Raw genomic sequence first — 12,123 nt, 5'->3', positions numbered from 1 at the left:
AGTGTGGACTGAATTTCTTACTCCTGGGCCAGTCACCACTTTTCTGAATTTGCATTAGCGCCAGGTGTCACGCTGTTCTTACAGCTAAGATATAGTGTCACAGATCAGAACTACTAATTTGATACAGTGACAAACATGTCTTTGTTTATGGCTCACGTGCTCCTGCTGCTGTCCAAATCAACTTCACAGTCATTGAAAATATGCTAATTTTAAAAGTCAATAGAGTGAGAATGGCTGCAAAAACCAAAATAATGGTATAAAACCTTTTAAATTAGTACAGACAAATTGAAAAGCTCCAACAAGAACAAAAACATGTACATGTCCACCTGACTCTCTTATCTCTATCAGTATCTTCCATTCATTAGGACAGTCAGCTGAGTTTCACCTTGGTTTCGCTCAGCTTTAGCAGCATAACACCAGCTCTAGTTAGTTAGCTCAACTATAAAATGACGTGAATCTGTTACTGTCACATTTACTTTAGTCAGTCAGAACTTAACGTTTACATAACTCACCTGATTCCAACGATAGTCCATTGATAAAGAGACAAAGAGTCAGGTTTTCTAGTCATTAACTCTGTATTCCAGCTACAATTAGCCCCTTTACTGAGCCATTCAGACAGTTTTCACTTGTCACTGCAGGTTAGTCTTGATGTGGTTTAGAAAGTGAAGACTGAAATGTATGAGGCAAGCCCAACATAAACTACCTATGAAGTGAAGTCAGATGCCCTGCAGGCAGCAATAACAATTGTTTCAGGAATGTCTCAGTCTATTGACTCTCCTGACAAATTTGTCACTTCTCAATCTTCAACACATACTGCTGTAGAAGCAGATTGATCAAAGCCTTATGAATGCATACTCAAGCTCGAAAATGTTGGGGTAAATAGTTGTATACAAGTTTAACTGGGATTGTGCTACTTATCAATGAGAGAAAATTCATGAAGCACCAAAAAGGATCCATCACAACACACTCACACTTACTGTTTGTACATGCAGTAATACTAAGAGCTGCTGCCCAGCCACACAACCCCACCACATGACCTCGCCCCGGGGTAGTGCTACACATACACCCTCTAACACTGATACAAACACAAATAGATCTAACACTAGTTTGATAAATGCAGAACCAAAGTGAAGGAGAATGCTGAGATCAAGGAGGATTAAAAACAACAACAAATAGTTGAGAAACACGTCAGGTGAAGAACAAAACTACCACACTGCAGGCTGTTCTGGCCTCCGGTGCTCTTTCACCTGTCTCCTCACCTGTGTCCTTGAGTTTTCAAAGTTTGTATGCTATTCAAAGCACACTCCAGGCAGTTATTACAAATACAGCAACTTCTAAAAACTTTTAACCTTGATTTCCAGTTCAACAGCCTGAGCAAAAATCAAATCCATCTCCCACAAAGCTCTTAATCCCACGTTTGGCTGACTTTTTTCCTCTAACGTGTGTCTTACCAGAGGTCTGTACTTCATGGCTCTGCACTGTTCTGCTCTCGAGTGATTTGGACTTGGCTTTTCGCCTCCACTGAGATGACAGTCCAGCGATAAGAATGTGGCCTCCAACGCCGCGTCACAGCCACTATTTAGCCGAGAGTTTGTTTTTAGAAGCTCTCCCCTCTGTCCTGAGAGCCAGCTGCCATAGCTTCTCCTCTTACTGCTGCTCACACACTTCACTCTACTCTCTCTCGCTTGCCGTTCGTTCACCCACTTTTCTTCTCGCTCCCTCCTTCCCTCCAGAGGAAATAGTCCCTGCGTTAGGTGACACATAACGCTCTGCTTTTTCCCCTGTTCTCCTTTCCTCAATCCAACAGGCACTTGTGACTTTAAGAACTTACTATAGTTCCTATTTGCTGACTCGATCTGTATTTAAAATAAGTGAGAGGGTATAGTATAGAAGAGCTAACATATCCCCTGTCATAGACGCATCTGGACCTAACCATCCCATCAGAGAAGCGAATATGAGAGAAAGAATGTGCCCTCATGTCAAAGAGGTAAAGAGAGTGTGTGTATCCAAGCATGCTTGTGTGAGGAAAGGAAACTCTTAAGTGGCAAATGCAGCATGAGCCAACAAATAATGAGCTACAGTATTTGAATCATAAGAGTTTCCTTTTCCCTTCCCTCCTCCCACTTTTCTTGCCCTTTGGGTCCTTGCTTCCCCTCCCTGAGATTTACAAGCTAAAGCACAAACCAGACAGGCAGCCAGCAGAGCCCACTGTCATAAATATGGAGCTTGATGCTTGCACACATCCTACAGACCCACCCACACACACCCACACACACATGCTTTGTATGCAATAATGCAGGCATGCAGAGGAACTTCATTAGTCCAGTATCATTAATTACTTCATTATCATTACAGGGAGTGTAATTGCTCCAGACCACTGTACACACACATACAGACCCTCTTGCTGCAGATCAAAGGCCTCAGCAGCCTAATGCATCTGCTTGTTAACACTAATAACAACTGACATCTTATAAGCAATGGCTGAGAACAAAGAGGAAGTTTCCACTACGACTGCTGGACTAATACTCAGACATTAACGACCATTATTGTGAATGCTGATGGTGTTTGAAGGCAGAAGCTACCTGGCATTAAGCTTCCAGCTATCTTTTACTGAGAACAACATTTGTATGGCAGTAACCAATCCTTCAATGTAGATGCTTGAAAAGGCAATCTTTTAATTCCTTAAAATTATAAGGTTATTACAGCCAAATTAAAAGGCAAACTGTTGAGGACATATAAACCCTATGAACTAGAAAGATTTATAGACTAATCAATTGAAAAATGTATGGATTAATGTGAAGTAAATTACATATTTTCACTGTCGAGATGTCGAGAGTTCCAGATGCTGGACAAAGACAAACAGTCGTCTGGTTGAAAAGACTACAAACTCCATCTTCAAAGAGCAGAGCAGCAGCAGGAAAGCCAGGTTTTATAGGCCTCATTAGGACAACTTCACTCTTTCCTGCAGATCTACGATAAAAGGCCAGTTCAAATGGATGAATATAAGGTAGCAGAAAGAAGTTGGAAATCGGGGAGAAAAGAAACAGCACCTTGAGTATGCGAGGGTGAACAAGTTTAATTTCTCACGTTTCAGAAATCTGAACTGCCGTCACCTTCCTTGTCATCTCCATTTCCCCTCAGTCAGCGCTCAGCCTCATAGTCCTCAGGCAAAGTCAGGGCCAAAGTCATTCTATTCATTATTGTCATAGTTTTACCCTTAAAAGAAAAACTATTCAGAGAAGTCCCTTAATTTGCACATAGGCTATTTTACTAAGACAACTGGTCAATTAAGCAAAGGAAATCTGTTTTATTTATTTTAATTTACTTTTACAGATTCTCACAGCAAAATAAATGAAAGGGCTCTGAAGGGCTATGGCAGCCAAAATGTTCAGTAACTGGTGTAGTTTCCATCTCTTATCAAAGAGAAGTATGAGAACAATGTAATAAGGAACAATGGAAAACAAAGACAACACACTTTCTCCTCAACAGTGCCCTCTAATGGCAACTACCACCTAAATAGGCTCAGTGCAGAGTGATTACAGTAAATTTTTGTTGAGGCAAACTTCAAACTAACTCTATCCCCATCTTCCTGCAAGCTCAGAGGGAGCAAGAGAAAACACACACTTTGTACTGAACTCACCAGTGTCTGTGTTACAGATTAAACTTTGTACACCTCGTTTGATGCCCCCGACCTCCCTACTCTCGCTGCTCGCTTTCTCTTCTTTGCCAGTATAATCAGAGCCCCTGCTGCAGGAATCTGAGTAATGTTTTCCAGACGCTCTCTCTCCTGCGTTCTGTGAGTGTCTCTCTCTCACCACAGTGTGAGAATACACTGGTAAGACAGCAGGAAACAGGCAAAGATGCAGGAGAAGATAAAGGGCAGCTGTTAAACATATGAGCTATATTTATTTGTTTATTAGATCGAAACAAAACCAACTAAAAACTGTTATGCAATAAATACATACATACATACACATATATAAATAAGGCTAATGGCAAGCTGGTACCACATGCAACATATGTCTTCTCTCCAACATGAGCCATCACAGAATTTATTGCCTACAAACACTAGCTAAAGGCACAATGCACTGTTTTACAACTCTGAAGCTATAAATGATATGATATGAAATGATATGAATGCACTAAGGGGCATAAAGCCATGGAAACAATACAAACTTTGTTTTATATCTGCCGTGTGGCAAGCGGTGGCATGTTTTAACTACAGGCTCTGATACCTAATGTGGCCTTTTAGCTGGCAGTGCCAAAGCTGCACCATCTAATTTATGGTTTTATTTACATAAGACAATGGTTACATGGTCCAGGTCTGAGTTCACAGAAGGGTTAATGATTCCAAGGTTTACCAAATACTCCATGTGTGTTTAAAAAGCCAAAAATCCACTCTGTTGCTTCCTATTCAATACATGACTTATGTTGTTTTGGCTCTGTCACACACACACACGCGCACACAAACTTTGGGGGGGAAAACAAATTAAACATCATCTTGTTTAGCCTGAGGGTACGGGAAAAAATATCGAAGCCCCACTGACCACTTTCAGCGAGATGCATGTGACCTCGATTCCGTGGGAAATCAGAAATGGGAACTCTCCCCTCCTGCTCCCTCTGCCTCTCTACTTTACTCCCCTCCTCTTAAATTCTTGTTTTCTCTCTCACTTCCTCTTCAGCAATGTTTGGTCCCAATTATTTTGTATATATATATGTGATTTTAGTAATTTTCTACTCCATCTCCATGTCATATACAGTAACATTACTCCACACTCACTTGTCATGTTTAATGACAAACTACACCGATACCAAACTACACTGGTATAACTTGGCCTGTTGAAGGCCCATCTGCATTCCCGACTTTGCTTTTTTTGCAGCTGTATCCAGCAGAACTGAAAAATGTGCTAAGTTGTAAGGTTCTGTAATCTTTTTCCTCAAACATTACTCCATACCATTAAGACTTTTCCTCATTCATTCATGATTTGAGGGGGAACTACAGTGCAATTAAATCAAAGTTTAACTAAACATGACTTCTGCAGCAGCTGCTCCATGTAAACAAGTGACAACTGCTGTCACACATGGCGTGTTGCCATTTAGAGTACTCACAATGTGGAATGCCATCATACATGTCACATGGCACCGGTCCCAAACCTCACAGTGTTGAATTGTACTCATACTATTGAATCTTTTGCACTAAATATTGCTTCATAAGTTAAGTCATAACGAAGCATGTCATTGAGTCTCAGTGCACCAACAAAAAAAGTGAAGAAGTGAAAAAGACTCCAAGAAAGTAAACATGAATGTGTCTCAAGCACAATTTAAAAAACAACTTTGCTAATGTTTCATGAAGAAGGAAATGCACTAAACACATTTGTTTGAACTCGAGGACATACACACATTATGTTTTGACCTTCAGCTACCAAATTGGTGAAAGTCGAGTGTGAGTCAATAAAGGTCGAGCATTTTTAAGAATCTTTTGTGATGAGCTCTATCACGTATGTGCTGTTGCATCATACAGGGAACACCCTTAATCACAAGGTTTCAAGGGGTCTGTTTTAGTCCATGTTGTAAAGGTTTCATGAGACTGACAAATCCCATGTGTTAAGCATGCTGATAAATACACCAACATGCAGTAACATCGCCTCATCTGAACAATCCCTGTTGCTAAATTGTACCATGAACCAAAATCATCATTGCTGCAAGAAATTAACAAATGAATGCAAAGCCAAAAAGACATGTAAAACATAAACAGTCCTCTAGTAATATATATAATTACTCCACCCATCTCTGTTATCAAGAATCCCTTGATTGGTTGTCAACTAAAACCACATTCCCAGGGGGCAGTTTTGCTACAGCTGGCTGTCAACCAACAGCAATATGTCAGCTCCTCTGAGCCAAGTTATACTGTACGTTAAAGAAACACACCCAGTGTAGGGGGAATTTGACTTTTTATTAATGTTAGCTATTACTACTTGACGAGAGACTGTCCATTCTACCAAGGACACCCTGCCCCTGGTAGACTGGTCCTAATGCAACAATTTAAGCAAATGCATTAAAAACTACATTAAAATGTGAGGTAATAAGAAACGTAAAATGAATAACTTTCCATCAGGTATGTGAATACTGTGTGTACCTTTGAGCACTATCAATCATCAAAAGCAGGTTTTAAGCACAATAACTGTGTCCTTGTGTATCTTTCTCAGGGTGCTGCTGTATTGCTGCCTTCCTGAAGGCCTCACTTTCTTTTGAAAGCCACTCCCGTAATCACTACTAATAAAAACCATTACAATAGCTTTAACAATAATAATTACATTAACTTTTTGTCCTTTAGTTGCTGTGGAGTACGCCTGTCAACGTGAGCTGAGAGAAAAGCCAGAGGAGGACCAAACGTTAACCCACTGACTACAGCTGAGAGAAGAAATGAAATTTAAAGTGCCCTGTGAACCATTAAATGTCTGCTTTTAGCTGCTGTAAATCTGCTCTAACAAATGAAACATTCTCATGCACACAAGATGCTGACACTAACCAGACTGTCATTCCATCACCATCTCCTGCCACCTTTCACTTTCCCCCTCTCCCACATTCTTCTTTTATTTATCAATATTTCAAGCTTTTAACATCTTTGACACCCACATTATGCAATCGCATGTGGTGAATAATGGTGCAAGACATGAACTATCACCTGCTTTATCCCAGCATCAGCTTTTAAAGGTGATATCACCCAACCTCTGGATGACTCCTCACCAATATTTAAGGAAATAAAATGTCATGAAGGAAAGCAGGAAGGGTTCCAAGAGAGGCAGAAGAGGCAAGACCAAAGAAGGTAAGACAAAAATATGAAAAGAAAAAATAAATTGCAGTGCAGGGTAGCTGTGATGTAAGAGTGAAAGAATGTGAGCCATGTGGGCGGCAAACAAGAGACGAGAGGGCATAAGAGAGAGAGAAAGAGAGAGAAATACAGTGAAGCAGAAGTACCAAGAAAGAGGATGAGATGCAGGAAGTTGGTGACAGATGGTAAAAGTATCACAGTAAGAAGGAATTAAGATATTAAATGAGGCCTCTCAGGTTATTACAGCCAAGCCTTACATATGACAAAAGGGGTTTCCCAGGGGCCAAATACAATCCCTAAAACTGTCCCTCTTTCTTGCTGCCCTCATTGCTGTGGGTTAAGAGAATCACTGCAGTGTGTGTCTCCATGTGTACCACAGCATAGCAGAGTGAGACTAACAGAGACAAGCACCGGGCTTGAAATTAAGTTAAGGGAAACTCGGCTGTAATTTTTTTTTCAGTTCGTACACTTATATACACCAAATGTGGAGACACTCCTCGTCCTTCACACATGCACACACCCACATTTTCCACTGTGGCAGCACTTTGGTCATGCAGGCATTTCCTAAAGAGTCTGGAGTCCTCCATAAAGGCATAATCTAAGAGAGTGGTTATTGTGTGGATGGATGGAGGTGGGCTCCATGTCCACACAATCCATCATGTTGATAAGCTGCAGCCGATGCGGTCTTTGACAGAATTGGATTATTATAGCATAAATAACAGTGTACTGATTTACACTCCATTTAAAACTAGGTCTTTTACAACTAGTAGTATCAACATGATACCAGCACTGCATGGGGTCAACAACTATGACACATGCTGAAAGCTACATAAACAAAGGTGGTTCTATATCTGTGGTAGCTAAGCCTGGACCTCGAGAGCCACAGCACTGCTTGTTTTCCACCCATCTCTGCACTTACAGCTTCTGATTGGCTGAACACACCCGATCCAGGTAATCACCAGTGGGTAGGGCAGGGTTCTCTGGAAAACAAGCAGGACAATGGCTCTCGAGGACCAGGATTGCACCGACCTGTTCAACTTAGTCCATACACTGTATACCCGTCCTTTTTAAAGAAAAAATATTTTTTCAAATATTTTGAAAACTAATGCACCTCTATGAAGCACCATCTAAAAGGAATATCCAGTTGAGTCTGTTTCAAAACAAATTAAACATTACCACCTTTCCCCACAATACAGTACAATTGAAAGAGTGCAAAAACTGTCTTAACCATAAACTATTCCTTATTTTCAAATGTTGATCACTGGTCCCTTCATAGTTACTGAGGTAAAAGGAAACACACTCTCCTCTCCCAAGTCAACAGGGCAGGTGGTGACTTGTTCAGAAGGAACAAACATTGAGAAATTTTTAACCTCTGTTCCTCTATTTTCTACCTACTGTGCATACCTTTCTTATTCCTTCTTTAGTCTTACCATTATCTTTCACAGCCTCTCTCCATCTTTATCATGTCTCTTTCCACTATCACTGTTCTTCTCCTACTCTCTCCCCTATTATCTTCTCCTCCTATTTAAACCCAGTAGGCCTTACATGGAGAAGAACCACTATGATAACGGCACCAATAGCTACTCTGAACTACTAGGCTAAAGATCAGTGTTCTTAAATTCAAAAGTGCTATATATGTACTATATATTTGCCCTTTACTGTAAATTGGATAATGTCCCATCAGTGGGTGTGTTCTGTTCTGTTCTGTCAACATATGAAGAAAGAGAAGAGAGGATAAGATCTTATCCAAAATAAGATGTCTGCAATGAAACCTAAACTACCCTGCCTAATGAAACTGATGACTTGAAATAACCTAGCTCTCAATAAGTTTTTTAAATACCTTCTGATTTGCAGCATATCTTTTTCTGCTAATTGAAACCAAATGTTGGCATACTTCTTTAAAAAACAAATCGACAATTTGTCTGTACAAATATTTTCTCCACCTCCTCTTGGCCCTAACTTTCACACTGATTAGCTGAACCACTGACAGACATAGGGTGACCCTGAGATCAAATCAATGCACTGTAACTTAAGACATGGAGATTGACAAAACAACAGCAAATGAAGAAAATATCTTCATCAATTTCATAATTTTACTAGTATAAAGTGTTCTAAAGTTTGATTTTGTATTGTAGATGTAATTGTAGATTAATTATAGAAACTCCAACTATATGGGAAAATGCTGCCAGTTGCACAAAACATGAAAAATAGTGTCAATAAGTTAACAATGTATTTTAGATTTAATTTGTATATGTGTTTGGCTGCCTTTTCTCACTTTGCAGCATATTTTCTAAATGCTGTTCATGTTTTGCCAAATGCTTTGTCTTTTTTGCACGCATCAGTGAACTGAGCCTTCAGAGCCAACATACAGCCAACAGCAAGCAGCCAACATTGTTTTGAGTGCCAATAAGGAAGTATTTCATTAGACTGATAATAAGAAATGTGGGCCTATCGACGTGTATCCACTCTAGAGTTAATGTACAGCATCTTAACAGCTTGGGTTAAGTTGCTAAATATCCAAACAGTGAATTTCCTGTTTACTTTAAGCACTTCCTCTTTGCTGATTAGACATTTATAACAGCTGAGCTGAACAAACTGGGACAAAACAAAATCAGACTACGAGAACAAACAGACACACTCCTCTCATTTGTAGAAATCTAAGCCTCTTTTTCTTTTCTACATTTCCCGGGAAAGGCGTGTAGCAATAACCTCTGCCGGGATCTACATCCATTTGCACGCAACCATACATACAAATTTGGTACAACTAAAGGACACAGCTGTCTACACACACAGGTGCTGCATGGAACCAATGGGTGACAGAGTGAAAGGCAACATTAAAGTGCTGCTGACACGTCAGCATCCATGTACATTAAACCTGACAAATGGGTTAGAATCTATGTGCAAACTGCTTGAACTCTGAAAGGAATCTCTGGAGAAAGTAACTTAATACAGATCCTCTCCCAACACAAGAGGACAGCTCAGCAGTTCAGTTGCACACGGTTCATTGCAACATCTCTGGAATCTTCATAGAGATTTATTTCTGAGGGTTGGGCTGCAGAGACATACACGACTGCTCCAAGGGAACAAACACACACATGTGGTAAATGTGCTGTACTCAGAGGTTTCCACTGACATCACTCATTTCCAAACATACAAACTCCCATGTTCTAATTTGAACTCTCACTTTTGCTCTGTTGCAGGTCATTTGTTTAAAGTCAGTGAGCAGTGACCAGACAGCTACACAACCATTACAACACACACACACACACACACACACACACACACACACACTCTCACACACACACTAACCTCCCCGCCATCCCCATGAGGTTGGTGAAATGGTACATGCTGCCAGGCATGACTAGCGTCTGAAGACTGTGAGGTATTTTCTGAGTGGTGTGAAGGAGACAGGGGGGACAAGATGTGTGTGGATACAACAAAATGGAAACAATGCCCTCACAGATGATATCATGGCAACCTCTTATTGCAGACCTTTCTTAACATAAACGACTACCTTTCCCATAAAGCTGGAGGAAAATGTAGTGTAGAAGCCATGTTTCTAGGAGTTAATCAACACCCTTTTTAACTGCTGTTACAGAAAAGCTATTCTGTTGTTAATTGGCAGTCAAAAAGGTGTGAAAGTCTAAAACATAAATGTGTAAATATTTACATTACTACAATGAATAATAATGTGCACAAATTCAACAAAGTAACTTCTTTGTGAAGTTCAACAGTGTATTGACATTAGGGGTAGATGTAAATTAGCAGTTGTTCCAACTCTCCTTTAATAAGAGCAGAAGAATCCTCCACATACACATGATAGTTAGACTGGGCAGGGTCACTGGGGTATGTCAGACAGTAAATGCTGAGCATTTGTGATTGTTAAAGGAGTTATGTGGCTCACAGCTGTGTTAAGACAAAAATAGATGAGTTAAGAAATAACTGGGAAATCCTGGTGCATATGGGTATAACAGTCTACAGTCATCACAGTTTGAACGCAGCTGACTAATAGAGCTGCAGTACACTGAGAAGGCTAATTTTGAATTTGTTTCTAATTCTAATCTAACTTCAGTTTACTCTGGAACAGGAGTCAACTATACGCTAAAGTGGTCAAGCTAACATGCTCACAAAGTTAATATTAACATGCTGTGGCGATGCAGGTGTAATGTTTACCAAGAAAGCAGTGCAAATGACGTAAACACTATTTTCTGTTCAAAATCCCCAATGACATTTTCTTCTTGTTTTAGATGGTTGCAGCTGCATGACTCAGCAGCTGTCCCGGATGATGCAAACTGAGAAGTAAGAGTGTGAAATCTGAATTTACTTCTGAATTTAATTCTCAGTGTCTATTACAGTAAGAAATAAGGAGAAAATTAACAAATGAGTGATTTCAGATGCAGCCATGCAGTAGCTCCGTGTGCTAACAAGCACAAAACACAGTAGTACAACTGAAGCTAATGAGAATGTTTTGCACATTGATTCATGAAATAAAATGTATAATAAAATATTTGACCTTACTTTTGACTTGATGATGGCACTAGATGAAGTTTCACGTTTCACCTACTATGAGCAGGTTCAGACAAAAACCAGTATCAGTGAAACCCTAATTTATACCTTCTCATTCTAATCTTAATCATCAGCTGTGTTTGCATTCATTCAGGCATTCAGGATTTGTGTTCCTTTCTTTGTGCTGCCTGTGTGTCTGTGCTTGCATTGCTTTTCTGAACATCACAACCCAGAATCACGTTATTTATCCTCTATTTTTCCCTGACATTTCTCACATTCTACCTCCTTCTTCACCATCTCACACTTATCTTATTTCATGTCCTTCCTACCTCTTTTCAAACCCGCTCTCTTACTCTCTCCAAACCCAAGGCCACACCTGCTCGTACTGTACTGACATTATCAAAGCTCCACGGAATAAACTGGTTAAAGGTTAACAAACAGCCTTGAGTGATAGAGGAAGCCTTTATGGTCGTAACCAAGGACGCTGGTGTTTTGCTGTATTGTCACCATAGTCAAGGCTGCGGAAACACACACACACACACACACACACACACACAGTTTCTTTCCATTAAGGTACACTGCCCATTCAGAGAACTCCTATTGTATGTAGGAGGAGTTACACCTTTGCTCTATTTTAAAAGCTTTATTAGTCAGTCTTTCTGAGAAAAGCACAATTTGAATCATGACGAAGATATTTCACCTGTGGACTAAAGGCTCTGTCAAGCCAGCATTAAAAACAATGAAAGCCATTTATTTCGATAGAGCAGCACTCAGAACAACAGTGG

General features: G+C 40.1%; 1 protein-coding gene across 6 annotated transcripts in view; it reads right to left on the bottom strand.

Annotated features, from left to right (window-relative positions):
• Positions 1 to 12,123, bottom strand: part of LOC113166643 (unconventional myosin-Ic) — a 46,968-nt gene that overhangs the window by 24,576 nt on the left and 10,269 nt on the right. Inside the window, exon 1 of one of the 6 annotated variants that reach the window (XM_026366763.1) lies at positions 1,452 to 1,612. The exons of 3 other annotated variants lie outside the window; for them this stretch is intronic. In XM_026366763.1, coding sequence (XP_026222548.1) covers positions 1,452 to 1,469 — 18 coding nt within the window. In that variant the 5' untranslated portion in view covers positions 1,470 to 1,612. Of the gene's footprint in view, positions 1 to 512; positions 662 to 1,451; positions 1,613 to 12,123 lie in introns of those variants that run through there. 2 more of the 6 variants (XM_026366767.1, XM_026366775.1) reach the window with 2 other exon arrangements.

The sequence above is a fragment of the Anabas testudineus genome, chromosome 13 (assembly GCF_900324465.2).
Source record: "Anabas testudineus chromosome 13, fAnaTes1.2, whole genome shotgun sequence".
Classification (NCBI taxonomy): domain Eukaryota; kingdom Metazoa; phylum Chordata; class Actinopteri; order Anabantiformes; family Anabantidae; genus Anabas; species Anabas testudineus.
The sequence above is the reverse complement of the archived record's forward strand: the minus strand, read 5'-3'. Positions and strand labels throughout refer to the sequence as shown.